Source organism: Calonectris borealis, chromosome 4 (genome assembly GCF_964195595.1).
Source record: "Calonectris borealis chromosome 4, bCalBor7.hap1.2, whole genome shotgun sequence".
NCBI classification, from domain to species: Eukaryota; Metazoa; Chordata; class Aves; order Procellariiformes; family Procellariidae; genus Calonectris; species Calonectris borealis.
In genome coordinates, this window is record NC_134315.1 from 14,121,361 (window position 1) to 14,148,213 (window position 26,853).

The 26,853-nt window shown below is 39.2% G+C and overlaps 2 protein-coding genes across 50 annotated transcripts in view; both read left to right on the forward strand.

The window, feature by feature from the left end:
* Positions 1-18,191, forward strand: part of JAKMIP1 (janus kinase and microtubule interacting protein 1) — a 170,355-nt gene extending 152,164 nt beyond the window's left edge. For 14 of the 33 annotated variants that reach the window (XM_075148711.1, XM_075148712.1, XM_075148715.1 and 11 more), the window contains 3 exons: positions 3,271-3,487; positions 13,595-13,660; positions 16,423-16,467. In XM_075148711.1, the coding sequence (XP_075004812.1) occupies positions 3,271-3,487; positions 13,595-13,617 (240 nt within the window). In that variant the 3' untranslated portion in view covers positions 13,618-13,660; positions 16,423-16,467. Of the gene's footprint in view, positions 1-47; positions 66-3,270; positions 3,488-13,594; positions 13,661-16,422; positions 16,473-18,101 lie in introns of those variants that run through there. The other 19 variants (XM_075148732.1, XM_075148733.1, XM_075148731.1 and 16 more) reach the window with 8 other exon arrangements.
* Positions 18,162-26,853, forward strand: part of C4H4orf50 (chromosome 4 C4orf50 homolog) — a 46,379-nt gene continuing 37,687 nt past the window's right edge. For 9 of the 17 annotated variants that reach the window (XR_012673453.1, XM_075148683.1, XM_075148695.1 and 6 more), the window contains exons 1-3: positions 18,314-20,214; positions 22,539-22,690; positions 24,913-25,051. Coding sequence is in view for 16 of the 17 variants with exons in the window: in XM_075148683.1 (XP_075004784.1) it covers positions 20,185-20,214; positions 22,539-22,690; positions 24,913-25,051 (321 nt within the window). In the remaining variant the exon portion in view is untranslated. Of the gene's footprint in view, positions 20,264-20,469; positions 20,591-21,326; positions 21,408-22,538; positions 22,691-24,912; positions 25,052-26,853 lie in introns of all 17 variants that reach the window. The other 8 variants (XM_075148690.1, XM_075148688.1, XM_075148686.1 and 5 more) reach the window with 8 other exon arrangements.

The window sequence follows — 26,853 nt, forward strand, 5'->3', positions numbered from 1 at the left end:
TTTTTTCTGAAAACCTTCATTTAAAAAAAATTAATTTCTTAATACAGTAATTGCCAGGGTCAAGTAGGAACCTGAGATTTGCCACTTGATGTACTATGGATGTTCAGGTAAAGCTTGGATAAATTCAGCAGTTGTTCTGCTCCCCTTTGCTGTGTAATCTGTTACAATTGGTAGATCATCTATTTTTCACCTGAGGAGAATTATTAAGGTTTAATGTTTCCTGGGAAGGCTCTTGGAGGAGGAAGAGAAGAAGGGAGGATGCTGTGCTGAAGGTACCTCATTGATAGGCATGAATCATAGAATCATAGAATCATTAAGGTTGGAAAAGACCTCTAAGATCATCGAGTCCAACCGTCAACCCAACACCACCATACGCACTACACCATGTCACTAAGCGCCTCATCTACACGTCTTTTAAATACTTCCAGGGATGGTGACTCAACCACTTCCCTGGGCAGCCTGTTCCAAGGCCTGACCACTCTTTCAAGGCCTGTTCCAAGGCCTGACCACTCTTTCTTCATGAGGGGGTGTGTCTTAAATTTGTCCTCTTTGGCCAGCCAGAGAGGCTGGTTTGGTCAAAACCTCACAGCTTTGTCAAGCAATTTAGAAAGTAGGTAGAAGTATTACTAATAAGGTTACTTACACAATAATAATTGGGGAAGGTCTCAGATCATTTTACATCCTGTCGTGGTTTAACCTGGCAGGCAACCAAACACCATGCAGCTGCTCGCTCCCCCTTCCCCCCCCCCCGCCCCGCCCCCAGCGGGACGGGGAGAGAATTTGAAGGGTAAGAGTGAGAAAAACTCATGGATTGAGATAAAGACAGTTTAATAGAACAGAAAAGGGAAAATAGTAATAATAATGATGATGATGATGATGATGATGATGATGATAGAATATACAAAATGAGTGATGCACAATGCAATTGCTCACCACCTGTGCTGACCGATAACCAAGTAGCGATCGCTACTTCCTGGAACACGCCTACCATTCATATACTGAGCATGACGTCACATGGTATGGAATACCCTGTTGGCCAGCTGGGCCAGCTGTCCCGGCTATGCTCCCTCCCAGCCTCTTCCAGAGCATGGAAGCTGAATGTCCTTGACTAGCAGGGTACTTAGCAACAACTGAAAACATCAGTGTGTTATCAACATTCTTATACTAAATCCAAAACACAGCACTAGGAAGAAATTTAACTCTATTCCAGTCGAAATCAGGACACATCCAAATCTATATAGATACAATCTGTTTTAATGTTTTTATTTTAAATCTGAAGTATTAAGGTGCTAGCAAAGTTCATTGCGAGCTATTTACATACAACTATACGTGAAGAAGAATACATAGGGCAACCAGTGATTTTTATTTTTTTTTGCAATTACTAATGCTTGCAGTTGAGAAATGTTCTGTGCCTTGCTGTTCAACATATAATAGTTTACTGTTGATAATGCATTTTTTATATTCATGAATTGCTCTTCGAGGCATCTGATATCATAGCTGTCTAAGCGTCATCTGTATTCATCAACCACATCATGACTAGGTTGATCATAGTTGACCTGTGATATTGATTTGTCATGCAGGAGTGAATGTTGAGTCTTTCAAGGCATCATTGCTGCTATAATGACAAAATCGCAATAAACTTCTGTAATTTCCCACAGGTGACATGCATGGCAGATGAGAGTTAATTTTAGTCATTTCTATATGTTTATCTTACAATGTTTCCTTATGTATGTTTTCTGTATATTTAGGCTTCAGATCAAACCATGCCTGCTTTGCTAACTGCCTTAGTGATGCTAGTTGTCTGAATAAGTGATGATAGCAGGACTGGTGTAATACCTACAAAATAGGGGGGTGAAATCGGCAGCCCAGCTCAAGTACATCTATACCAATGCACGCAGCATGGGCGGCAAACAGGAGGAGCTGGAAGCCATTGTGCAGCAGGAGAGCTACGACTTAGTCACCATCACAGAAACATGGTGGGATGAGTCTCATGACTGGAGTGCTGCAATGGATGGCTATAAGCTCTTCAGAAGGGACAGGCAAGGAAGGAGAGGTGGTGGGGTGGCTCTGTATGTTAGGGAGTGTTTCGATTGTCTAGAGCTCAATGATTGTGATGATAAAGTCGAGTGCTTGTGGGTAAGGATGAGAGGGAAGGCCAACAAGGCAGATATCCTGCTGGGATTCTGTTATAGACCACCTAACCAGGATGAAGAGGCAGATGAAGCGTACTACAAGTGGCTGGCAGAAGTCTCACAATTGCTAGCCCTTGTTCTCGTGGGGGACTTCAACTTTCCAGACATCTGCTGGAAATACAACTTGGCAGAGAGGAAACAGTCGAGGAGGTTCCTGGAGTGTGTGGAAGATAACTTCCTGACACAGCTGGTGAGTGAGCCCACCAGGGGAGGTGCCTCGCTTGACCTGCTGTTCCAAACAGAGAAGGACTGGTGGGAGATGTGGTGGTCGGAGGCCGTCTTGGGCTTAGCGACCATGAAATGACAGAATTCTCGATTCTTGGTGAAGTAAGGACGGGGGTCAGCAAAACCACTACCATGGACTTCCAGAGGGCGGACTTTGGCCTGCTCAGGACACTGGTCGAAAGAGTCCCTTGGGAGACAGTCCTGAAGGGCAAAGGGGTCCAGGAAGGCTGGACGTTCTTCAAGAAGGAAGTCTTAAAGGCGCAGGAGCAGACTGTCCCCACGTGCCATAAGAAGAACGAGTGGGGAAGACGACCGGCCTGGCTGAATGGGGAGCTGTTGCTGGGACTCAAGAAAAAAAGGAGAGTTTATCACCTTTGGAAGAAGGGGCAGGCAACTCAAGGAGAGTACAGGGGTCTCGTTAGGTCACGCAGAGAGAAAATTAGAAAGGCAGAAGCCCAGCTAGATCTCAACCTGGCCACTGTCGTGAGAGATAACAAAAAATGTTTTTACAAGTATATTAATGACAAAAAGAGAGCCAAGGAGAATCTCCATCCTTTATTGGATGCGGGGGGGTAACATTGCCACCAAGGATGAGGAAAAGGCTGAGGTACTTAATGCCTTCTTTGCCTCAGTTTTTAATAGTCAGAGCAGTTATCCTCAGGGTACTCAGCCCCCTGAGCTGGAAGACAGGGACGGCGAGCAGGATAAACCCCCTGTAATCCAAGAGGAAGCACTTAGCGACCTGCTACACCACCTGGACGTTCACAAATCTATGGGGCTGGATGGGATCCACCTGAAGGTACTGAGGGAGCTGGCAGAGGAGCTTGCCAAGCTGCTCTCTGTCATTTATCAGCAGTCCTGGTTAACAGGGGAGGTCCCAGACAACTGGAGGCTTGCCAATGTGATGCCCATCTACAAGAAGGGCCGGAAGGAGGATCCAGGGAACTACAGGCCTGTCACCCTCACCTTGGTGCCAGGGAAGATTATGGAGCAGTTCATCTTGAGGGCGCTCACAAGCCATGTACAGGACAACCAGGGGATCAGGCCCAGCCAGCACGGATTCATGGAAGGTAGGTCCTGCTTGACCAACCTGATCTCCTTCTATGACCAGATGACCTGCCTAGGGGATGACGGAAAGGCTGTGGATGTGGTCTACCTGGACTTCAGCAAAGCCTTTGACACTGTCTCCCACAGCATTCTCCTAGAGAAGCTGGCGGCTCACGGCTCAGACAGGTGCACTCTTCGCTGGGTAAAAAACTGGCTGGACGGCCAAGCCCAGAGAGTTGTGGTGAACGGAGTTAAATCCAGTTGGCGGCCGGTCACGAGCGGTGTTCCCCAGGGCTCAGTACTGGTGCCGGTCCTGTTCAATATCTTTATCAACGATCTGGACGAAGGGATCGAGTGCTCCCTCAGTCAGTTTGCAGACGACACCAAGCTGGGCGGGAGTGTTGATCTGCTGGAGGGTAGGAAGGCTCTGCAGAGGGACCTGGACAGGCTGGATCGATGGGCTCAGGCCAATTGTATGAGGTTTAACAAGGCCAAGTGCCGGGTCCTGCACTTTGGCCACAACAACCCCAGGCAACGTTACAGGCTTGGGGAAGAGTGGCTGGAAAGCTGCCCAGCGGAAAAGGACCTGGGGGTGCTGGCTGACAGCCGGCTGAACATGAGCCGGCAGTGTGCCCAGGTGGCCAAGAAGGCCAACGGCATCCTGGCCTGTATCAGAAATAGTGTGGCCAGCAGGAGCAGGGAGGTGATCGTGCCCCTGTACTCGGCACTGGTGAGGCCGCACCTCGAATCCTGTGTTCAGTTTTGGGCCCCTCACTACAAGAAGGACATGGAGGTTTTGGAGCATGTCCAGAGAAGGGCAATAAAGCTGGTGAAGGGCCTGGAGCACAAGTCTTACAAGGAGGAGCTGAGGAAATTGGGACTGTTTAGTCTGGAGAAGAGGAGGCTGAGGGGAGACCTCATCACGCTCTACAACTACCTGAAAGGAGGTTGTAGTGAGGTGGGTGTTGGTCTCTTCTCCCAAGTAACTAGCGATAGGACAAGAGGAAATGGCCTCAAGTTGCACCCAGGGAGGTTTAGACTGGACATTAGGAAAAATTTCTTTACTGAAAGAGTGGTCAGGCCTTGGAACAGGCTGCCCAGGGAAGTGGTTGAGTCACCATCCCTGGAAGTATTTAAAAGACGTGTAGATGAGGCCCTTAGGGACCTGGTGTAGTGGGCATGGTGGTGTTGGGTTGACGGTTGGACTCGATGATCTTAGAGGTCTTTTCCAACCTAAATGATTCTATGATTCCATGATTCTATATCTGAAAGGTCTGCTCCCTTTGTCCTAAACAAGGTGTGATTGAGGTTGTACTCAAGAGCAACCGTATGCCTTAAAGCAATATTAGAATCAAGAAAACTCTCATCTGAAGTTTGAATGCTGAAATTCTCTCATCTGAAATCCTGAATGCCCTATGTTTCTTAGGAAAGGCCAGTGGGAGCTAAGGAAAGGCAAGTCTAAAAAAGAAGGTGTTGTGAAGTTTGTTACCAAAGTGAAGATTAAATGTGTTTTCATATGCACAATTCATACATATATCATGAAAATTACTTACATGGAAATTTGCTACTTAAATATCAGAATGTAAAATAATCTAAATTTGATGCTAAGTAAATATTACATGATGCTTTTTTTTTTGCTTGATAATGAGTCTAGGCTGTCAATGAGTCAATTTTAAGATGTTGAATGTGTTTTGTCTTCTGAGCTCACAGAGACTTAGAATAGCCATTCTGTGTAGATATAAGTCTAATGTGGCTTTAATTATTGTTTTTCCCTAATGAAAAGCAATAGGACTGTTGATATTCTTCTGTTAGATATCAATGTATGATGTAGTTTTACTATAGCATAAATGAAAAGACTCTCAGTGTTAAAAAAAAAAAAATTGTTTACTAGTAAATATTAAGCCATATCTTCATGTACATATAGTCATTCAGTATCAGCTTACAGCACATATAGTTATTTTAAGCTAAATGCTTTATAAAATTCACTGATTTACTATTAAGACTAATGTGATTGAATACATATTAACTTTCATGCTGAGAAATGCCTCAGTGCAGCTGCTAAAAGGTTCATTCTCCTCAGGAAAGCAAATAGAGAAACTAGAAATGCATAGTAAAGTTTAACAAGAACAATTCTACTTCAGTAACTATTAATTGGATTATCATGGTTGAGACTGCAGAACAGTCTCAAGGAATGATATTTTTACCTGCTATGTAAAGAAAGACCTTGGTGAGAATCAGAGAAGTACAGTATATCCAAAATGATCTATTATTTTCATATTTAACTGGCTGAAATTTATATTAAGTTTTCATTCATAAAGTAAAACAAGATGGCAACAAAAATACCTTAAGCTAATGCTGTTACAGTGTGCTTGCTTGTTTCGTTATGACCATTATGCAAAATCACATTCTAGGAATATGGGACTAAAGGGAACATTTGGATTCCTGAATCCACACCCCTTACAGTAGCAGATCCAACAGCTTGAGTAAATGCATATGGCAATTACCTATGCAAATTGCATTGTAAACACAGTAGAGGCTTTTAAACAGCTGTTAAAATGCATTAGATTTAAAAAAAAAAATCAAGAAAATAATATATTTATTTTCATTACGGAATTTTAGCCATCAGCTTTAGTGATTTGAATAATAGCTAAAGGCAAGTCAGTTTATATTCATCTTTGTTTAAATTTATACATGTAACATAGTTATGCTGTTCACATTATTAAAGATCTTACATACCTGTGTCTTAACAGTGTTGAGAAGCTGCTTAAAATAATGATATAATGAAACAATATTGATTCTTCCCTTTGTCAGATTGATAAAATATTTCCCTTGCTAAACTTTGCTGCAGAATGAGATACATTCTTGATCATAAGCTGGCTTCAAAGATTCAAAACACGGTTCATGTCTGACATAGTCCATCTATGGTGTCTATCCTGTGAATGTACATCAACCTAAACCTTTCCAACATTTCAGAGCCGAGGCTTTAAGCAGCTTAGCAAATCCTTCTTTGTCTGCTTTGTGCTAAAATTATCAAATTGTATTCTTGGATTTGCTGATGAATGTAAATCCAATAAGAGTGTGTCACAGGAACTATTAAGGTGATTTCTAACCCCCCTGATTAGTACATTCTTGTGTTTTCACAACTAGAGTAGCATGGCAAGGAGCATATTTTGCAGTCAGATAAATTGATCTTCTTGATATTGCTGTCAGTAAAACAGTATGTTTGTTCAGATGGGCTCTTTACTGACACTTACCTAGGAAACAAGAACATCAGTTCTGCAGCTTGACACCTACGTGAAGGATAATGTGGTCATTGTTGTCTGGAAGATGAAATTTGTCACAGAAGTTCCTTTCCTGGTAGCATTTTCCCCATTTGGCAAAGCTCCTTGAGGATTTGAAGGCATCTAAGATGTTGGTTCAGGACTGTGAATGTCTGGCTAATGCTATGAGTGAATTGGAGAGGACAAAAGGTTTGGATGAAGAAGTCCACTTCATCTAGCCTGCATCACTATCCAATAAACAGAAAACACCGAAATTCTCAGAATCTGTGTTTGCTACTAAAAAGGTAGCTAGGAGATCGGGTCAAAAAAACCAGAATGTTTTTAATCTGTGTACATCCAACCATGTAATTGTAGAGAGACATAGTCCATATATCATCCTAATTTGAGGTATCGTGAAAGAAAAATTAAAACAAATGAGGAAATACGCACATTTTGTTTGCTTGGTGGAGGAAATTTGGACCTAGCATCTTAGAGTAGTAGGCCACTTCATTTCATCTCAGATCAATTTTCTTTCTTTGTAATGCTGAAGTTCCTCCCATGACAAACTCTCAAAATGATGACAAATCATTACTGGGCTGATTTATTGCCTCCAGCAGAAAAATGATAGCTCCGAGACTGCAATCCAGGGCTCACTGAACTCAGCAGTAGGATTTCCATTTATTTCAGTGCTCCTTTACAACGGGCGCTATGTTAATGGAAACGGTACTTAATGTAGATGGATTGCTATTATAACACAAGTTGGGCACACGTACCTCATCGTATACTGTGTGGGAATACAATTAGCTTTTTTTTTTTTTTAATAGAACAGTATATATTCGTTTTGGCTAAACCATTCAATGACGTTAAGTAATGGAAGTGCAATACTATCATTTCCACTATCAGCTTCATTATTTTTATTTCTTTGCTCCGTAATGCAAGCTGAGTTTTCTAAGCCTGTGTTATTGGAATTTCTCTGTTAGTGAAAGTAGAGTAATATTTCCAGCACACATCCACCGTCATGCTGCTTACATTTCACCTAAACTTTGATTCCTCAGGCATCCCAGAGATGTGGCTTGCAACCTTGAGATTGCAGTATAGCCACAGGAGTCAGACCATGCTAAAAATTACAGAAATTTCCCTTTTCAAATCAGTACCTGGCTGGTTCTCCACTGGCAATGCATTATTATCATTCCATTGGGCCTGACCTCTGATTTGAATGGTCTGCAAGGAACCAATTGACTTTAATTCAGTTTTTAAAACTGTATTATCCCTTTTTTTACACCTTTCTACAAGGGATTCATGACTATAATGAATTTGCATCTAGGGTTGTCTAGCCTTTTGCTGAGCTTGGATGTATTTGGGAAACAAAAATCTGTAGGGAAATTATCCAACTGTCAGGAAAACTGAGCTCTAGGTGCAGAGACACCTGAATTGGTCCCGCATAGGCCAGCTTAGGCAGCATATTACCTGTAAAGCAATGCTTCATGCAAACTTAGAGACTTCCCTCCTGGACGAAGGTCAGAACTGCTGGGAGTAATAATGTCATGTAGTTCCATCTTGGTATCTCAGCCCTCTCTTACTTCAGAAAGGAAGAGCTAACTTGTCTTAATTTCCCTACCAGTACTGGAAGATACACGCTAAAGGCACTTGCCATCCAAATTTACCAAAGAGAAGTAATTGCTTAAGTGAATAATTGCACTTCAAGAAGTGTATCCTGTTTCCCAGAAAGACGAACTTCCCATCATGAGGTGAAAGGAAATGAGGGTTACGAGCATTTAGGAGGAATCTTCTGCACATTAGGAATCTTCTGCTGAGAAAAACATTTAATTTCCCACTTTTGGGCAATTTGACAGCTCTTTGTGTTTGGGAGCTCTCCAAGCATTGGATTGAAGAGGAGGGGCAGTATATGATCACTGCAGTCAGTGAACATATAATTTATACAATTGGAAATGACTGATGGTAAATTTCCCTTTTATGGCTCTGTTCAGGAATGTCATATATAGTGCCGCGTTAGGGGTGCTTTTGCAGACTTTCAGTCATATGCCTGTCTTTGCACTATAGACTTCCAAAGGAAATGTATGCTTTAGCTTCCTGAACTTTCTGGATGTTCTCTCTCTTCCCTAACTGTTAGCTTTTTTAGGCTGTCCATCAGGGTTTTAGCTATGGCACCTACCTTTGTATATATAATGTATACGTAACTACTATTAAGAAAAATTTTATAATGGAACGTAAAAATCTGTTCAAATTGCAGTTAAGTAATAAGTAAGGCATTCGTTGTACATCTTTAGCATCTTTGTTCTGTAGCTGGAAATGCAAATGGATTTCACAGCTGAGCCTCATTCCTGACAGAGCTGAAGTTGCTGTTCCAGCCGTAGCTTGGCCGGCAGAGCCATCTGCTGCCAGCTCAGTACAGCAGTAGGGCCCCTTCAGCCCCTGCTGCTTTCTGGATGCTTGCGAGCACTTACTCAGAAGTGACAGCAAACTTCATTGCTAGTGCGAGGATGATCAAGTAGGTGCCTGCCATACTGAAACGGATGGTCGTCCAACCCTCTTTCCAAAACTCAGGAGAGCTCCATGTGAGTGAAGGTAGTAACAGGGAGTATTCACAAATCTACCCATCTATCATCTTAAAGTTTTGTGAGGTTTTATTTGCTATTGCAATAAAATCAATGACAGATTATTATTCATTATTTTGGCAGGTTGGCTTTGAGTGCGGTTGAGGTGGACAGCATTAAGAATCCATGTCCCTCACGTTTGTGCTCTTCTCTTTCATGGTTAGAGCCTCATTGCACTATTTTTGTCTGACTGGCTTTTTGTTTGCCTACAGTAATTCCTTTGTATGGCCCCATGATTTGACAACACAGTGTTATTCTCATGAATCCTGTCAGTCCCGAAAAGATGCACTCATGTGACTGAGGGGCAGCTATTAACCGTAGGAACACAGGAATTGCTAGAACCCAGCAGAACACTGCTCCACTTTGTCCCTAATCCTTGCTCTGATTGTGACCAACGCTAGGGGCTTAAAGGAAACATAAGCACTGTCCTGGTTTTAGATTATCTTTCCATGACTTCTGTTCCTCCCTTTTTAAAAAATGAGAATAAACAAAAGAACAGCCTGTGGCTTTCTTCTCAACCAAGACTTCTCAATGTTTTGATAGCAAGATATAGTAGATTTTTGTTTCTTCCTCCCATAGTCTTTTGTGCAGTTGAAAATGCTCTGGATTTACCCTGCAAGGTTCCTGAGAGCCTTGTCAAGGATAGAGCTGAATGCCTCTTTTATAGCACAACTGTTATAATTCTATATGACATAGTAGGAAAAGCTTGGCTTACTGATCATCAATTTATGCCCTGAAGCATGAAAGTAGGTAGAATTTCTTGATAACAATAAAATAGTTCTGCGTGATTTGTTGTCACAGTTATGCTTTTGCAAATATAAACAAATCAGAATTCACTGAAAGCATCTAATCAAGTGTTGAAAACCTGAGAGTGAGTCCACAGCTTCTTGATTGCTAATTCTTGCAAATAAAAGGAACAGTAGTTAAAGATGTAAATGCTTATACTGAATCTCAAGCAGTCCTGCCTTTGGTTTTAATTAGTATGTGTAATTTTTGTGTAATTTCCTTCTCGGTATTTTAACATAACCTTTGACTAAGGAACATCTCTTGCTACTTCTAGAAGATACTTTTTTTGTTAAAGCTAGGATTATTGCATGTAGCGTACACATATTTTTTAAAGTCATATTTTGGAAATTGTTATCTTTGTATGATCAAGATAATGCTGTAAATGCAGATAGGTACAATGGGGGAAAAAAATTATTTTTAAGTGTTAAACACCGTATGCAGATGTAAATCTGTTTTTTCCTGCCGATATATTGCATATATATGTATATATTTTTAAGGCCATCTCTGCAGTTAAGTGGAAAGTTAAATCAGATTTTTCAGGATATATAAATAGCTAGCTAGGCTGGTTATCTTCCAGTGCTGACACTGTGCAATCAGAGGATATTGATGGGAATAGCTACGCCCACTTCATCCTCCTGGATAATCCTCCCCACAATACTCCAGGGGAAAGCAAGTAAACAACTGAAAGTAAACAACCCCAAGCTTTGATACCTGATGGAAAATTCCAGCCCGTGGTTGTGTTTTAGAACAAATTCTGACCTGTCTAGGTTTGAACCCTTAATTTCTGTAGTAAAGAAGTTGGTTACAAAATCTTACTCATTTGCAGCATAAGTCTTCTGTCATTGTGATTTCCACTCGTATAAGGGGAATTCTAGCTATTTAAAGACTAGTCACCTGTCTCCAACATATTACCCTTAGTTGGCAAGTCTGGAACAGGTCTACATATACACATATATACATGTAAATATCTGCCCTATGGACTATATCAACCCTGTATATATCTGCCTCACTGACATAATTCTAGTTGTTTTGAGGATTTTTTGTAGATTTTCATTGCTAAGAAATTCAACCCTATGTGTATTCCATTTTAATTGCTAGGTTGTCTTTGTATTTAAACTGATTTTTAGGAAAGTGTATATTTCTTCACCCTAAAACTGTTCTCTATCTTTCATCTCACAAAGTTTAACGATTATGATGGTTTATGGGTGGGAATTGGAAAACAGAAGCCTTAGCCCTTTTTTTTTAGAACTATTCTGAATAGCTGGAGAGAATAGCTGAATAGCTGTAATCTTTTGAAAAGATTAAAAATTCATAAGGGAATAATAACATCTCAATTTTTACTTAATTAACAGAATTCCCAAATGTGAAAAATGCCATCTTATCCTAATTAACATGTTCTTTTATAAAAGAGCTGTAAACCCTGAGGTGAGAAAGCCACCAGATGTTTGGGGGCTTTTTTATTTCCTTTTTTTTCTGGGGGCGAGTTCTCAACAGATATTGAAAAAATATCTCACATGATAAATCTTGAAGGTGAAAATAGTATTTAAAAATATTGCTTCTCTTCACTTATCTCCCCATGGTCAAATTTTATCACAGAGCATAGCAGGACCCCCAGAGAATTGAAGTCTGTCACTCAGTGCTGGGATGTGGTTGTAACTAGGAATTGGCATAACTGAAATGAGTGGGAGAGAAACAAAAGTGTAACCTGATGAACCAGAGATCTCAGAGGTGATTACATCTGCCTGATTCTCATCCCATGGCCTTTTACAGTGATTGTAATATTCCTGGTACATACAGTATATGGAGATGATCACTTGAGAGATAGACTTGCCTTGAGCAGGGAGTAGATGAAGTATAAATCAATTCAAATGCAATAGAGGAAAAGTGAAATTAATACAGCTGTGCTTGGGGCATTTGTTACTGTCAGCAAAGCTGCATGCACTTGTGTCACACGAGGATAATCTGGTTTGTGCTTTTATATTATCTGGGGAAATCTCTGAGCAATGCAGCATGATACAGTGGAGGTTTTGATTGACTTATTCTGACTGCATAATATTCAAAACAGTCATTTAAGCAAAAACCTTTATGTTAAAACAGCAGCAACAATAACAACGCTATTGCTTGTGACCCGTCTGCAATATTTGTGTGGAGACTAGCATGGCTTAGGCAAGGTGAACCGCAGCGTGGATGTACCTCATCTTTGGGGTAGCTCCAGGTTAGAAATGTTCAAGGCGAGCTCTCAAAACCAATACAAAATGGTCATTGGATCAGCTGCTTCCTTGCTGCGACTGTCCTGGGCTACCATAGGTGTGGGGCACTTCCCGCTATTTGAGGTCTTTGAATTGAATGCAGGTAATCAACTATCAACGTCAGTTGATCACCCAGGTTTATAAATAATGATTTGATGTTGTTTTGAAAGAGATACTATAGTTCAAATCAATTTGGGACTAATAAAATAATTTGGGAGCTGCTACATTAATTTTGCTGGCCTATACATAGAAATTAGACTAGATGATAATTTCTCTTTCTAAGTTCAGGAACTGTTAATAACCTTAACTATTGTAGGCCAGGCAAGGGTTAGGTAGTTAATCCTGCGCAACACTGGTAGTATAAAGTTTCTCCTTGATTCCCACTGGCTGTTAGTAGGAGATTCCAGGTTTCAGCCTATTAAAAAAAAAAAATGTATGAACTTACTTTATCTGTAACAATATACTAAAAGTGTAATAAAATGCATCTTCTTAATGTAGAAGCCCAGAAAAATAAAAAAAAAAAAAAAAGGAAAAACAAAAGAAGCATAATTTATAGAAATGAAACAAGGGGATAGAAATAAGATAGGGTATGTGGACCCAACAACAGTCATATTTTTGGAGAACCTTTGTGAAACTGAACAAGGAAAATCCTTAAAAATAGGGAGAGCTACGCTGAAGGAGACATTCCCTCTGATGCTGGTGGGAGGTGGCTCTGGTAATAGGACAGAGCTGATTCTCTGGATGGTGTCTTGGTGATGATCTGAAAATCTGTGTGCTCTGTTTTTCTGGTATAGCATGACTATGCCAGAAGCATAGTTATGTTTTATAGGAAATGAAAATAGAGTGTTCAAATGAAATGTAATAGTATAATCTACTGACTGTCAGGTAAGTAGAAAAACTTCTGCAGTTGCAGAGAAAGAACTGTAAGAAATTTGGTGCTAATTGGAATAGTCTGTGTGTATGTGTTAAAATTATGATTAATGAGTGGTGATGATTAGGCTTCCTGGTAGTAAACATGATCTAAATCTGCAGCTTGTTTGAAATGCCATGGTTTCATGGAAACGTGGAGCAATTCTGCCATGAACGTGCCTAATATAACTGTAAAGGAAGTGTTGTATTAATAATGGGCATTTGTTCTCTTAATCTATTTGTTATCTTTTTGATTTATATACTTTTCAAATTAGATACAATAATTTCTATTTTGCTTTTTTCTGTTCCAGCGAATTCGAGAACTAGAAGATAAAATAGAACTTCAAAAGAGGCAACTCAAAGAAATTGAGGAAAAGGTAAATAAATGCCTGGGCAATGCCAATGGATTTTTTTTCCCATACTAATTTATTTTTCTCGGTTGCATCGACATTAATAGTACTTAACCTAATATCACGGAATCTGTTTTAAAACAAGAAAGATAAAATTTGAGTTCAAGTCATTGCTGCATGAAATGAAGCTCCATCCCTAATCTGCTCAAAATTATTTGCTATCTGGGTTTTCTAGCAAGTACAGAAAGGAATCAAGGGGTCTGGAAAGACACTAGACTAGAAGGGGGAGGATTTGCTGTGGCTTAGATGAAGAAACAACATAAAGATTTGTCTCTGTTTGACAGAAGTGGTTAGCTCAGCCCTGTTCTTCGAATAACACTGCTTTGCAAAACTTGCAAACACTGAAAATTTAAAAAAAGTTAATGAGGTGCATGTGGCGAACACTGCAAACAATTTCTTGCTTTAAGATAGAAACAGGTTCCAAATTAATATCCCAGATCCAAATTTTCTCCTCTTTTGAAGAAGCTCTGATTGAGGCTTAAGACAGCAAATGTATTTGGGTCACTGTGGTCCCGGGCAAGAGATGGCACGAGGTTCCTGGACCATGGGCTCAAGTGTTTCCCAGGTCTGTGGAGTTTAGGCTGATCTGCGGGGCACAGGCTGACAACGGGGCTTTCTCTAAGCTCTAGCAAAGTGTTTTAGTCACGTTGCTTTTGCTAAAACAGTGCCTAGATCCCAAGATGAGTCACATCATCTCAGGTTCATGTTCTCTGGTACATATGGGTACAAATCTGCTGCTGGGCTGAATAGAGAAGTTAGGGCAGTTTTCAGTCATTGTTCTTTTCCTTCCGGATCAGAACAGGATACAAGAGCAAAAGGAAGGCTTTTGGAGGACTCTGAATGGGAGTTGGAAGAGGTCAGTGGGGGTTGCAGAACTGAGGCTTTGAGGAGCAGAGCGCTGGATGTGGGAAGATTTCTTCCTCACCCTTCACTAATCTCATTGTCCCTTCATCTGCTCTCAGAATGTGGCAGTCCCCCCTGTGTCACCCTCTGGGGGTATTGCATTTCTAGTAGCTACTCCAATTCCCTCAGCAGCTTCCTTGGCCCCTTCTGCTCCCACAGTAGTTCTCTCCCCTCTGCAGTACCTCGTCCTGCACTTTTTGAACCATGATATCCAGCTGTGTTTATGGAAAAGCCAGGAGAAGAGCCGTGAGGATCTGGGCTGTCTGCCGCTGTTGCTAATTGCCACTTTACATCACCCCCACTACCCCCTGGCTGGGGCTTGTCTGTCTGTATCCATCAGGGAGGCAGTGGTCCCTGTTTCCACTAGCAGAGAAACGCAGGCAGTATCCGCCCCTTAAAGGGCTCCTTTGCTGCCTTTGCCCTCTTCTGCCCTGGACCACTTCTATACCTGAAGATGTTCCTGCCTAGCAGCCAGTGATGTCTACAGTTAACTCCTCAAGGTAGAGAAACCTTGAGGGATAGGTGGTATCTCTACATGTTAATTATTGCAAATATTAGTGTTTATCCACCTATTCTAAAACATCAAAATCTCTAGATGCTGCTATTACCAAAATGTAAGCCTTTAATCATTGCCATTACAGATTACAGAGTAGGTATTGGATTAGACAGACTGCTAATTTTGAAAATGGAAGTTAGCGTTATCTGTGCTGGTTCATCAGTGCAATGGATGGGGAAAAGCATTGGAAAAGAAACAGCTTAATCACAAGCTTAGCAGAAAGCTGTTAATGATGTAAAATGATTAAGGTTCTCTTTGCTTTAATGTTTCATTAGCAGGAGACCTCAAAAAAGCTTCATCATTTTCTGTTATCCTTCAGCTCCTGGATGGGTGGAGGGCTTCCTTCTATCTGCATTACATTTGAATTTTTTTTTCTTGGGTTTAAATCCCTTTCTGAATTTGACTGCCCGAAGGAAGATTGTGTTGTCAGAGAATAATGAATGATATACTTCTACTTCATTGTTCTTCTGAAGGTTTAATATGTCAGTGGGTGCAGACTGACACCTACATGCTGCTGAATCTGAGCACAATAATTTCTTGTGGAGAGAAGTCTTATGCTTCTGAAGGAAGGGCAGTATTTATAGCTGAGCCTCATTGCTGGTTGTAGCTAAGGGCTATGCACCACTTACAGTTACGGTGTCATGAATATGGCTTTTTATTTTTCTTTAGGAATGGATTCAATTTTTAAGTTTTATGTAAAATTCTGTCAAATCAGAACATAAAGATGACAATATTTTTGCCCTATAGATTCTTCAGCAAACTGTCCTGCTTCTAAAGGCTATACAAAAGAATAATGTAAAATCTCAGTTTTATTCTACGAGTTGATGCATGAGGAACAAGTGTGTTTAAATACGTCATGCTTTTCTCATAATTGATTCTCATCCTTTAAGTTGTGTTTATTTTGTGCCCTTGGCTTGGTAAGTCTTGGTTTAGGAAAGTTTTTAGATGTGTAATTATAAGTACTTCCTTAACTGAGTCACAGAGCTGAGCCTAATATTTCTGAAATTACATAATCCACAAATGTTACTGTTTGCAAAGCTGCCCTCAAATACTGAATTTTGGACCCTGTTACCTCTCTTTAGAGTAAAATTGGTATACTGTATCTCTCTTTCAGATCAACTCAATTAATATTGATGTAAGAGTAACTGCTGTAAAGTAATGTCATTGGATTTCATATTACATATCTTACATCTTTTTTCTTTTCTTTTTTCCTCATTTTCTTTTGATCTTATGTTATAGTTTTTGTTCCTTTTTTTGTTTTTTTCACTAGCATTCATTCTGTGGCCTTGATGACACAGCTGAGCCAAGACGTGTGGTTGGTATTCTTTATATTTCTTTGTCAGTTTTTAACTCTTAGATTTTGCCATGTTTTGGGAATCATCTTTGTAAGACCCTGAAACCATGAGGGGAGGGTATACTGGTTTTGCTTGCACAGAGAGGAAGAGTAACCTATAAAATCTGACTTGGATGCCTTCAGATACCTTCCTAGACTTCTGCAGAAGGTCGCTGAGTGTTCAACGAGAAATGATTTTGCATTCTAAGATACTGACTGCCCTAATTGCAGTGGGTGCTTTTCAATTCTGCAGAGCAGGTAGATTTTGTCTAAAAGTTCAGGTATTGCTGTAGCATCCTACCTTCTGTCATGCAGGATGGAGACGTGGCAAACACTGTTTGGTTTTCAGTTTTGTTTTCTAAAAAGCCCTGTAAGCATCACCATCTATGCAAAGAAGGGGTTCATTTCATTACTAGTATTGTTGCATATGTTTTATATTTTGCAATAAAATGATGGTAGATGCAGATAGGTGGAATGTAATCCAAGGGTGTTATTGATTTGTTATAAGTGCAATAACTTTCTTTTGGTTGCTACATGGGTGTTGAAAATTAGTTGAAATTGAGCAATATTTTTACAGCATTTTGAACATTCCTTTTGAAATTTCCTTTATTTTGTCAAAAAATGAGCATATGCTTATAGATATGTATTTGAAGAAAAGAGAAGCCTTGTGGTACACTATTCACCTTACCACAGTTTGAGTTGAATTTTCTGTTCTGTGGAGATCGGAAAGGACAGATGCTATTTTGGTTAATGTAACTTTGAAAGAGTAATGTTAAAGCAAGTCACCAAACTATTGTCTTTGAGTTTCATCCAGCTTTTTTACTCTAGTTCTGCTTAGAGGTGCTAACATCTGGATGAACATATTTGTTTTTAAATACTGTGAAAATTATACTGGCCATGTTTAGAGACACTTAATAAACATTCTATAAACTTAGTGAGATTTAAAATATTTTGAAATTCTGTTAGTTCAAAAATTTTTATGAGTTCAAGGCTTAGGCCTGATCTAGAGGCTTCTGTGCTGATATAGCTGGTAGTATTATGGGTCCCCTTTGAAAAAAAACCCAAAAAAACCCAAAAAACCAACCTGAAAGTATGATTAGTCTCCAGAAAATACATTGTGCTGCTATAACCCGCTATTCTTCCTGTTAACAGCAACTATTTAAGTAGTTAAATTCAAGGTTGGTGACAAGTATTTTGAGGGGATAACACAGGGGTAATGGCTGTGTAACCATATGGCTACTCAACACTCACATTTCTAGGAGTGCCCGTCATACTGCGGTGCTAGTGTGGAGGGCAATTTCCTTTAACTCATCTTGCCAGAGGTGAATCTGTCTCTGATTAATGTAACACAGCAAAGACTATTTTAAGAGACTTAACTATAGTTGGACTCTTGAACATTGTTCATTATTTCAAGGCAAACCAGGTGGTTTACTGATAGTAATTTTGGTTCTTGTTATTTTGAAGCTAATATAAAACTTTTAGAAAGAGATCGTGATGTCTGTGAATTTAGGCCTGCGTACCAACACTTATTTCTAAATTAATGTTATCTATCTAAAGCTCAGCAGACTTTTGCTTTTTGTTGTTGTTTTTATTTTCTGTTTTTGTTTTGTATACAGGCTATTAAAAGAACCTATGGAGTGAACAGCTGAGTCCACGTGCAAAAATATAGAAAATATTTATTGAACAGCTTTAAATTGGTGCATTTTTTTTCATAAAACACTTTGCATAATACTTGAAGCTGCAAAACATTTGAATTTGGAATTAGAGATTTTTTTAAAGGTATAGCTTCAAGCTGGAATGATTTGATAATCAAATAAGGACCAGCACATCATAAACACTGAAAAAAATCTAAACAGAATTTACACTCTCACACCAATCAAACACTGGAAAAAATACAAGTGCAATTACTGGCTGCTATGTGAACTGTTATCTACCAAATGGTTTTCTTACAGTACTGAGATCTTTGTCTCCATACTGCATGCTTTCAAAAAACGTGGTTTGCATTTCACCCAAGAAACACAGAATCTCCTTTTTAATATCTATATAAAAAAGCTAAGTGTTTGACAATAAGTTCTCTATAGTAAATAGCTGACAGGAAAAAAAACTGTTCAAAGTTGGAAACAAATAGATATATACAACCCTGCAGTGGTAAAATTCATATTAAATTCATAAGTTGGAAATCCACAGGTGGAGAAGAGATGGGTTTTGGAGAAAGGCAAGATTGCAGATTGAACTAACAAAACTTTGAAGTGGGTAAGAACTGTGTGGGAAAAATGATTTTTTGAATGTTTCTTGAAAATTAAGGCAATAGCTTGTGAAGATAGCACTGGGAGAATGGAAGATCTGAGGTAGCCTAAGAGGTTGGGAAAAAAGAATGCATGATGCGCTGTGGCTCAGTTATCTCTTCAAGAAGAAAGAGGGGCTTGAAGAAATGAGTGTGTAGATGAATATGATAAGCAGAGAAATAGTTGGAAATAAATATTTGGAAATCATGGCATCCTCCCAGGTGAAATAAAAAAATGTTGACTTTGGCTACCAGGAAGCAAAAATGGCACAACCTCAACCGGCAGAGGTAGATAAACAGTCAAGGACATTGACCACCTGAACTGCAAGAAAAATTTTGGGCAAAGCACAGATTGAAAAAATGAAGTTGAAAAGAGTTGTTTAAGATGGAGAATGGTTAGAAAATTCAAAAAGGTTAGGCTTTTCTTTCAAAGAGGGAAAAGCAAATTGTTGTTTCAGAGCTGGAAAGGCAATTTGAAGAAATAGATAATTTTAATTATTTCTGGAATGTTGAGGTAAGCTGAAAATATTAAGAGCACAATATTAAAAGATAACTTTCTCTTCCCTCACATTTTCTTGAAAATCATCTTACTGTTAAAAGGGCTACATAAAAAGCTACAGAGAAACAAGTCTGCTCCTATGGACACACTGAACTCCAACATGAATGTAGAGTGGAATAAGATGGTTATGATAATATATCAGATAAAGTGGAAATTATGATTGAAAAAATAACATAAGGCAAAGAATAATCAAGGCAGCACAAAGAAAGTTGAGGAAGAGGTTTGTCATAGCAACTGAATATCTCACTGTTGGAGATGCAGGAATCAGCCTCAAAAGGAGCCAGTTTTCTCAGATAATTTTTAGGCTCTGAAGTGAGACCAGAGATGCACTCTTCACAAAGAAGCACCAGACAAGATCATTTACCTGCTGAAGGAGCTGAGGCACTCCACAAGATTAATTCAGTCAGATGCAGCGAACTGTGGCTGAGGATCTGAATAACCCTGTTTCCTGGTACAAAGCACAATTTAAATTGGAAACAAGGATCATGCAGAAGTTTGGAAATTTGATCTCCAAAAGAATATGTTGCTCACAATGTGTTGTTCAAAAGGAACAAGCATTCTGAGAATGTGTTTTCAAATACAGATTTTTCATGTTTTAGTTAAAGCTTTTAGCGGTGTGATGACAGAATGTGGAAAAAATGAGGTCTTCACTGCAAAAGGAAGACGAAATCTTTTGCCATTACTCTGAAGAGAATGACCATAACTGGAGATAAACAGAGCTTGGGATAACCAAACCAGGTGCTGATGAAGGAACAGAAATTGGAAAGTGTGATTCACTTGGCAAAGAAACACTCTTTATTCTCATAGACATAGTTTTGCTCATCACTGCTTTGGAAATGGAACCATAAGCACAAACATGGGATGGTCACAGCATGTGGCTGCAACGGTAAGCGCACTACAGAGACAGGAGATGGTCTTGTTACAAAGCAGAAAAGGTACGAGCAGTTTAGTTTTCTTATTTTTTCATGTGTTTTGTTACATTGTAATGCACATGTGACAGTTTTCTCAAAGAAACTGGCTGATTTGGGTGATATTTTCCATGACATTCATGATATTTTTATTCTGTGCCAAGCTAGCAGAATTTGTAGTTTTGGAAAATTTTCCGGTCTTACTATCCATTGCATGGTGACATTTATTATAGAGCTGAGAACAGGTATAATGACTATACTCAGTCCATTCAAGATGCTGGGCCTGATTTTCACTTAAAAACCTGACACAGGTTTTCAATCATCTCTCGAGCTACATAAGCGAAAAAGGAAACAGTAAGTTTCTTGTTTCTGCTATCAGTCGTAACGGCTTTCCTGCTTTTATGCTGAAGTACTCAGTAGTTTTCAGGATGAAGCATCAGAAGTGTAGAGGCCTAATGGATCATGAGGTTTGAGATCAACTTTAGAAATTGTTGTATTAACTTTCATTATATCTAGATCAGTGAATAAAAGTGTGCTTATAAACAAGAACATGTAATAGAATTATGTGAGTAGAAATCAGTGTAGTGATTTTAAGTGTCAGTTTATTTCCTGCCTCGTCCATCCTCTCCATTTTTACCTGTTGACTACTTTCTGCAAAATATACCACTAAGAATTTATCTTTTTACAGCTTATGAGTTGGATACTAGACTGGGGCAGAGATGAAAATGACATTACTTTGGCTTCCACTGTAAATTGTTAATAAGTAGAGTAACAATGTCCACTATTATTATATATTCCTTTTGCAGTGGTGTTCAGGGATGCCCATTGTCAGGGAGCAGGATGTCTATTCACTTTGCAAATAATAAATACAGAGAAAATATTAGTGTCTCAAGGAAATAAAAATCAAAGATACTGTTCCATTTGGCAAATTATACAGGCCAGGGGAGAGCCATGATTATGTGGACAGGTCTCAGGAATGCATGGTCTCTGAGAAGGGGCTGGGCTTGCTAAGTCGAGAGAAGATCACAAAGTGGTTTGAACTTTGTTGTCCATGTGGATTTATACTTTCTTTGTCTTTCCACACCTGTAGCTTTTAAGTATCATGGCTTTTCAAGGGACTGAGGAGTGGCTGAATCTTTTCAGCTCTATGTCCTTGTGTGGCTGACATAAGGTCAGTGAGTGATACAATGGGCCAAAATAATAAAATTTTATGTAATTCATCATACATGTGAATAGCACATATCAAAACATGGGGCAATAAGAGAAAAACTGTGTGTTTATTCTTTTTGCGCTGATTTTGTGCTATTTTCTACTCTTCAGTGGCAAAAATAAATGTTACTTTTTCTTCTTCTTCTTTGCCCTGTAGGTTCAGCATTTGTTTACAAAAAAAAAAAAAAAAAAAAAAATTTGCATTATTTCCTGGAGAGCAGGTCCAAACTCAGTGGTTGAATTCCAATTACAGATCCAATTCCAAATCAATACAAATGCAGCAAAAGCAAAGGCATTTCACAGATGCCAGTTATAGGACTATACTTACTGAAGAGAGTTTCTGTAAAGGTGAACAGCAGGCTGAAGAACTTTTAGAGCTATTGCTAAAAGAGGCAAAGGAAAAGAAGCAAACTTAGCTTGCCTTCCCAAGCCCAAGTTTAAAAATTCCTTTTAGGCATGGTTTCATAACCTGTCAGAGGTGAAGTAGACTTTTAAGTAAAATACTGAATGCAGAATTCCAAATACCAGTAAAATATACTAAATATTTCTCTGTAATAGTAATAGATTGCCTTTTGACTAGGAAATATCCTTTTTTAATCTTATGTCTTGAAACAATAAAAATATCATACATTTATCCAAAATAAGTATGATTTTTTTTTGTGATAAACATACTCAATTTTATGAACTCTTCAATTTAGTAGAAAATTATCCTCTTTTCAAAACTTTGATGCCTAATTCCTTCATGAATTAGTCTAATTGAATCTTCTATGGGGATCTCATGTTGTGAACTGCATCTCCTTTCATACATGCTGAATTACTTTGGGGCTAATGAAATGAGACTTTCTCATAAATAATAAATGTGTTCAGAATTGAGAAGGACTGTTCATTTGATCATCAGAGGCTTAGACTCTTTTATTGCATGCTTAGACTGCAGTACATTGAGAATCTAACAATTTGGCGTTTTTTTATCATGGATCCTTCATCTGGAGGAGGGAGAGAACAAGAATTTTGTTACTGTATTAAAATGCCCAGTAATGAAGGATTTGATATCCTGAATGTCAATGTTAAAATTGATACTTCCTGGATTTTCCAGGATTTAGAAGATGCAAGCATACCTGATAAACAAGTAAACAGTGCTGGAGAAGAGAATTTGAACCTCAGAATAAAAGAGCTGGAAAAGTTGGAGCAAAAACTGAAAGGTCTTCTAGGGGACTACATGGAGTCGGATTCTGTCCTAAGAAATAGGTAAATAAAAGTTTTTTTTGTATTAAAAATTAATGTGATGTGACAAAGGTACTCTTCCCTTTGCCCCATGTACTGGCTGGTGAAATGATACATGCAAAACCAGCAAAAAGAAAGACTTCATGTGTTTTTAGGGTGCCTGATAAGATGCATGTATAAGTGTTTTGGGTAGCTGTCAGAATAGAAATGCAATATTCAATTTTTTGTTTTTATTATTTAAATCGATTTACAGCATGATCTAAAATCTTGTAGCAAATAACCAGACAGCTTTCTCAGGATGTTTCATTCTTAAATATTCATAATGTGTAAATTCTGCTTGTAAAATACATCCTTTTCCTTTTAAGTTAAGAGTTAATTTGGAATTTTGTGTTGCAAAAAACTTCCTTGTTTCAGAAAGCTTCATCTAGTTTAGTATGTTAATGGTAATCATTACAGTAACTAAAGGTGCCATTAAGCATTAATTATGTAGTTGACTAGAATAATAAGATCAAGTTTTTGATAGTCAGCAACTGCACTGTTGTAAACAAAGCCGAATAGTTAAAAGGATAGAAAATATAAATGGCATTCAAAATAATTATTTGTATAATTTCTTAATTGCTTTGATTCATCAAGGGATTTGGCCAGAACTGTTTTAATAATGGGCTTTTTGTCAAAATAATAATGAAACTTTTTTGAAATAGAAGCTTTCATAGGAATAGGTCTATTTTAACAAAGACTTCGGGGAGGGGAAGATGGGAAGAACCTTATTTAAAACCAAAACAAAGAAAGTATGAGAGAACAGTCCAAGGAGAGCAAATGACCAGCTGCAACTTTCCTGGGATATAGGAAGTCCATTTTCAGGGATCTTAGCTAGCCAGTAGAAAGAAAAGCAATCCTGTGCCTGAAGTTCTTGTGGCTGAAGCACAGACAGACGAGATGAGGCATGATGCGGAAGGCAGAACTATTGGAAAAAACAGGATCAGAGTCAGTAGCTGTAACTAGCCAGGGCGGATGTCGCCCAGTTTCCTTTGATACCAGTGTTAGATTATGCAGTGCCTGCGGTGGGGAGGACCTCGTCAGGTTCACTTTGATACGTGAATAGGTACTTATTTAATGATGTGTTTTCTATCTTAATCCTGTTGCTTCAGAAATATGTTTTTATGTGAGATTTTTGAATGAAGGTAGTGCTGTCATGCTGGGATGGAGGTAGCAGGAAATTTTGGCAGTTGTGCGCAGTAAAGCAAAGCTAGAAGATAGAAATGAGCAGGGGACCCGAGTGGAAGACTGTTGAGGGTTGAATGAAGAAATTCAAGGAAGAAGATATGGTACAGCACAGTCCTGAGGGGCACAGGGGGTAATGTGTGCATCTCTGAGATGAGAAAAGAGGAGGCTTTAGTACCTGCCACAGAAGATGAGAGACTGGAAAAAAATTTTCCTTAACAAGAAAAGGAAGTTTTGGAATTCACAACTGTTTAAAGCATTGAGAAAATTTTGATGTGTAGACTGAAAAGGGAAGGAAAACCTTAAGGAAAACATGAAGCTTGCTCTCTTAAGATTATCTTGGGTATTCCTCCTGTGTAGAGGAACCCCATCCCATCACACCACGTCATCTTACTACCATTTTAATAGCAACAGGCGAAGCGAATCTGTATTTTGTCAAAATCCAGCTTTGTGGACAAAGTCAATACAGGTATGCATTATAGGTTTCAGTACCCACTGTGAGGTATGTTACAAGTAAGATGTTTTCCCTTCAGTTGGTAAAACACATAGTTACTTGTAGGTTACCTGTAATCTTAATTTTGATGGGAAGCATTTACCATCATCATAAAATTTGAATTTGCTAACCGTGAACCTAGCAAAATCCTGTAATCAGATACATGTAGAGATCAAAGTGTTGTGGTTGTCTTTATGGTAAGTTGTTACTTCATACAGCATGCCAAACTTCAGTGAACATTAATCTTGTAAATGTGTTTGCTTCTGGTTTTCATATTAAACCAGCAGAGAGAGAATGAACATAGACATTGTCTTTAACCGTTTTGAGAGCCTCCAGCGTAATGTGCAACCCCAGTAGACTTGTTAAGAATTAAGTGTTTATTATTAGTGATCAACAATTTGTTACTATTTTATTGTTGGGAGAAAAATGGAAAAATAAAGTTAAATTGATGCATTGCTGAAGACTGCTTATCCATCTGGAACTGTACTGTGTGGTATTAACTTAGCAAAGATCTTCATTCTTACTATCACAGGATGAAAGAGCTGGAGCTGTCACACAAAACACTTCTTGTGATGATTGATCAACTAAATGTGAAGTTGCACCAGGTTGAAAATGCAAATGTGCATGTTAAAGGGAAACTGCGAGACATTCGGGAAGACCTGATCAACTTGGTGAGGAGGATATTGTTTCAAATGACCTAGTTTAGCTTCTCTTTGTGGTAATAATTTATAAGTCAAACTCATCTCCAGTGACCTCTATGTTTTTAAGCAATAAATCATCTCAGCCTTTCTCTTTTTCTACAACCAGAGGAATCAGAAGAACTTTTTGGTCTTTTTTGCCCCACTTTTCTATTTCTCTGGTGGTTTTGACAGCACTGCCATTATTTCTCTCATTCAGGCCTTTGGTCTTTGAGATGTACCCTCCCACTTTCTTCTTTCTCCCCAGAACCCACTCAGCCTACTCCTTCTCCCTAGGTCAGACTTTATCTTTCTAGCCCCTTATGGGGCATTTTTTTTATTCCCTACCATATGCGATACAACAGCACAACACAGGTCACACAACCTCCTTTCTGTATAAAACGCCGCTGCTCAGCCTGTCATCTGACTCTTGAATTGCTCATGCATTTTCAAGCTGGGCCCCACTTCTGTTGCATCCACTTTAATCTTCCTGCTTAGCTTTGTGTCCTCTTCCAGCTTTCCCAGATTGGTTTGGGTTTTGCCACCTTTCCTGTGAGGCACTGTCATGTGGGCCACCGCTCTGCAGAGCCCTGCCAGTGCGAGCCCTCCTCTGCAGAGTGCCCTTCGCTGGAGCAAGCTGACCTGCTCCCTCATTGCCAGGAACCTCCCACTACCGATTTCATGCCCTCGCAACTCCCTCTGCCCGTGTCTGTTGTGAAATTGTCAGCTCTGCAGTGGAAAGCCTTCAGTTCTTCTGAGTGCTGGTACATCTTCACATAAATGTTTTGTATCAGAAAGGTCAGCTGTTGGCTGATAACACATATAACGGGCATTTTTACACAGTTTCCACAGCTCATTGGATGGATCCATGAAAATAGAGAAGGAATGAAGGTTGTTCAGGGACAGTCTATAGTGAAACAATGTCTTTTGATTCTGTTTATCATAAGATACACTTTCATTGTCTCAGCATTTTAAGTCAAAGTTGAATAATCTGACAGGACACTAGTACCATGCAGTATGACTCATAAGTATGAACAATAGTCTGCTTTTTTATTTAAAAGTGAAATGTATTTTTCAAGACTCAGGAAGCTTAGACATACATATATTCCCATCAACAGTTAACTCTTAAACTATTATCCCACACCTACCTGACTTCGCATAACATTTCAGCCTAGTGTTCCTCCTGTCCTGTCGCTGCTGGTGAACCCCTTGGATGGGAAAATACTGGAGATCAAAAAGACTGACCTAAGGAAGTCCTTGAAGAAATACAGCAATGTCTCTGTGCCTTCAGTCTTGCTTCAAAGTTGCCACAATGGCACTATGATACTGGTGGCTCTTACTCTGCTCAAAACAAGGGCAGCATGTGAATCATGAAAGCCTCCTCTGTCTTTCATTGACATCTTTCACCTCTGTGTGTCTCTGTGTTCAAACACACTTTGGTGTAAATGAAAATACCAAAGTCTCTCTCAAACTGATTCAAAAGGCATCTGTTCCTTTCTCCTTTTCCAGGGGGTTCATAAAAGGAGCTGACAGATGGCAGGTATGGTGAGGGGCAAAGGGCAAAAGCTTGGTCTCTGAAAGTTGTGTTTTCTATAATAGAACCACAGCTTCTCTGCCTGTAACATCTCAGTGCTAACTACTGCCAGTGTAGTTCAGAACTGGTTGTATGAATTACAATTCAAAGGTTTCTTTGATTTAATGTGAGTTAATGTGTACTATAAAACATGCAAAATGAAGCGTTTAAAAACTTCCTGTAGCATTGGATGTGGATGAGTTTGCGTTTTGTTTGTTTGTGT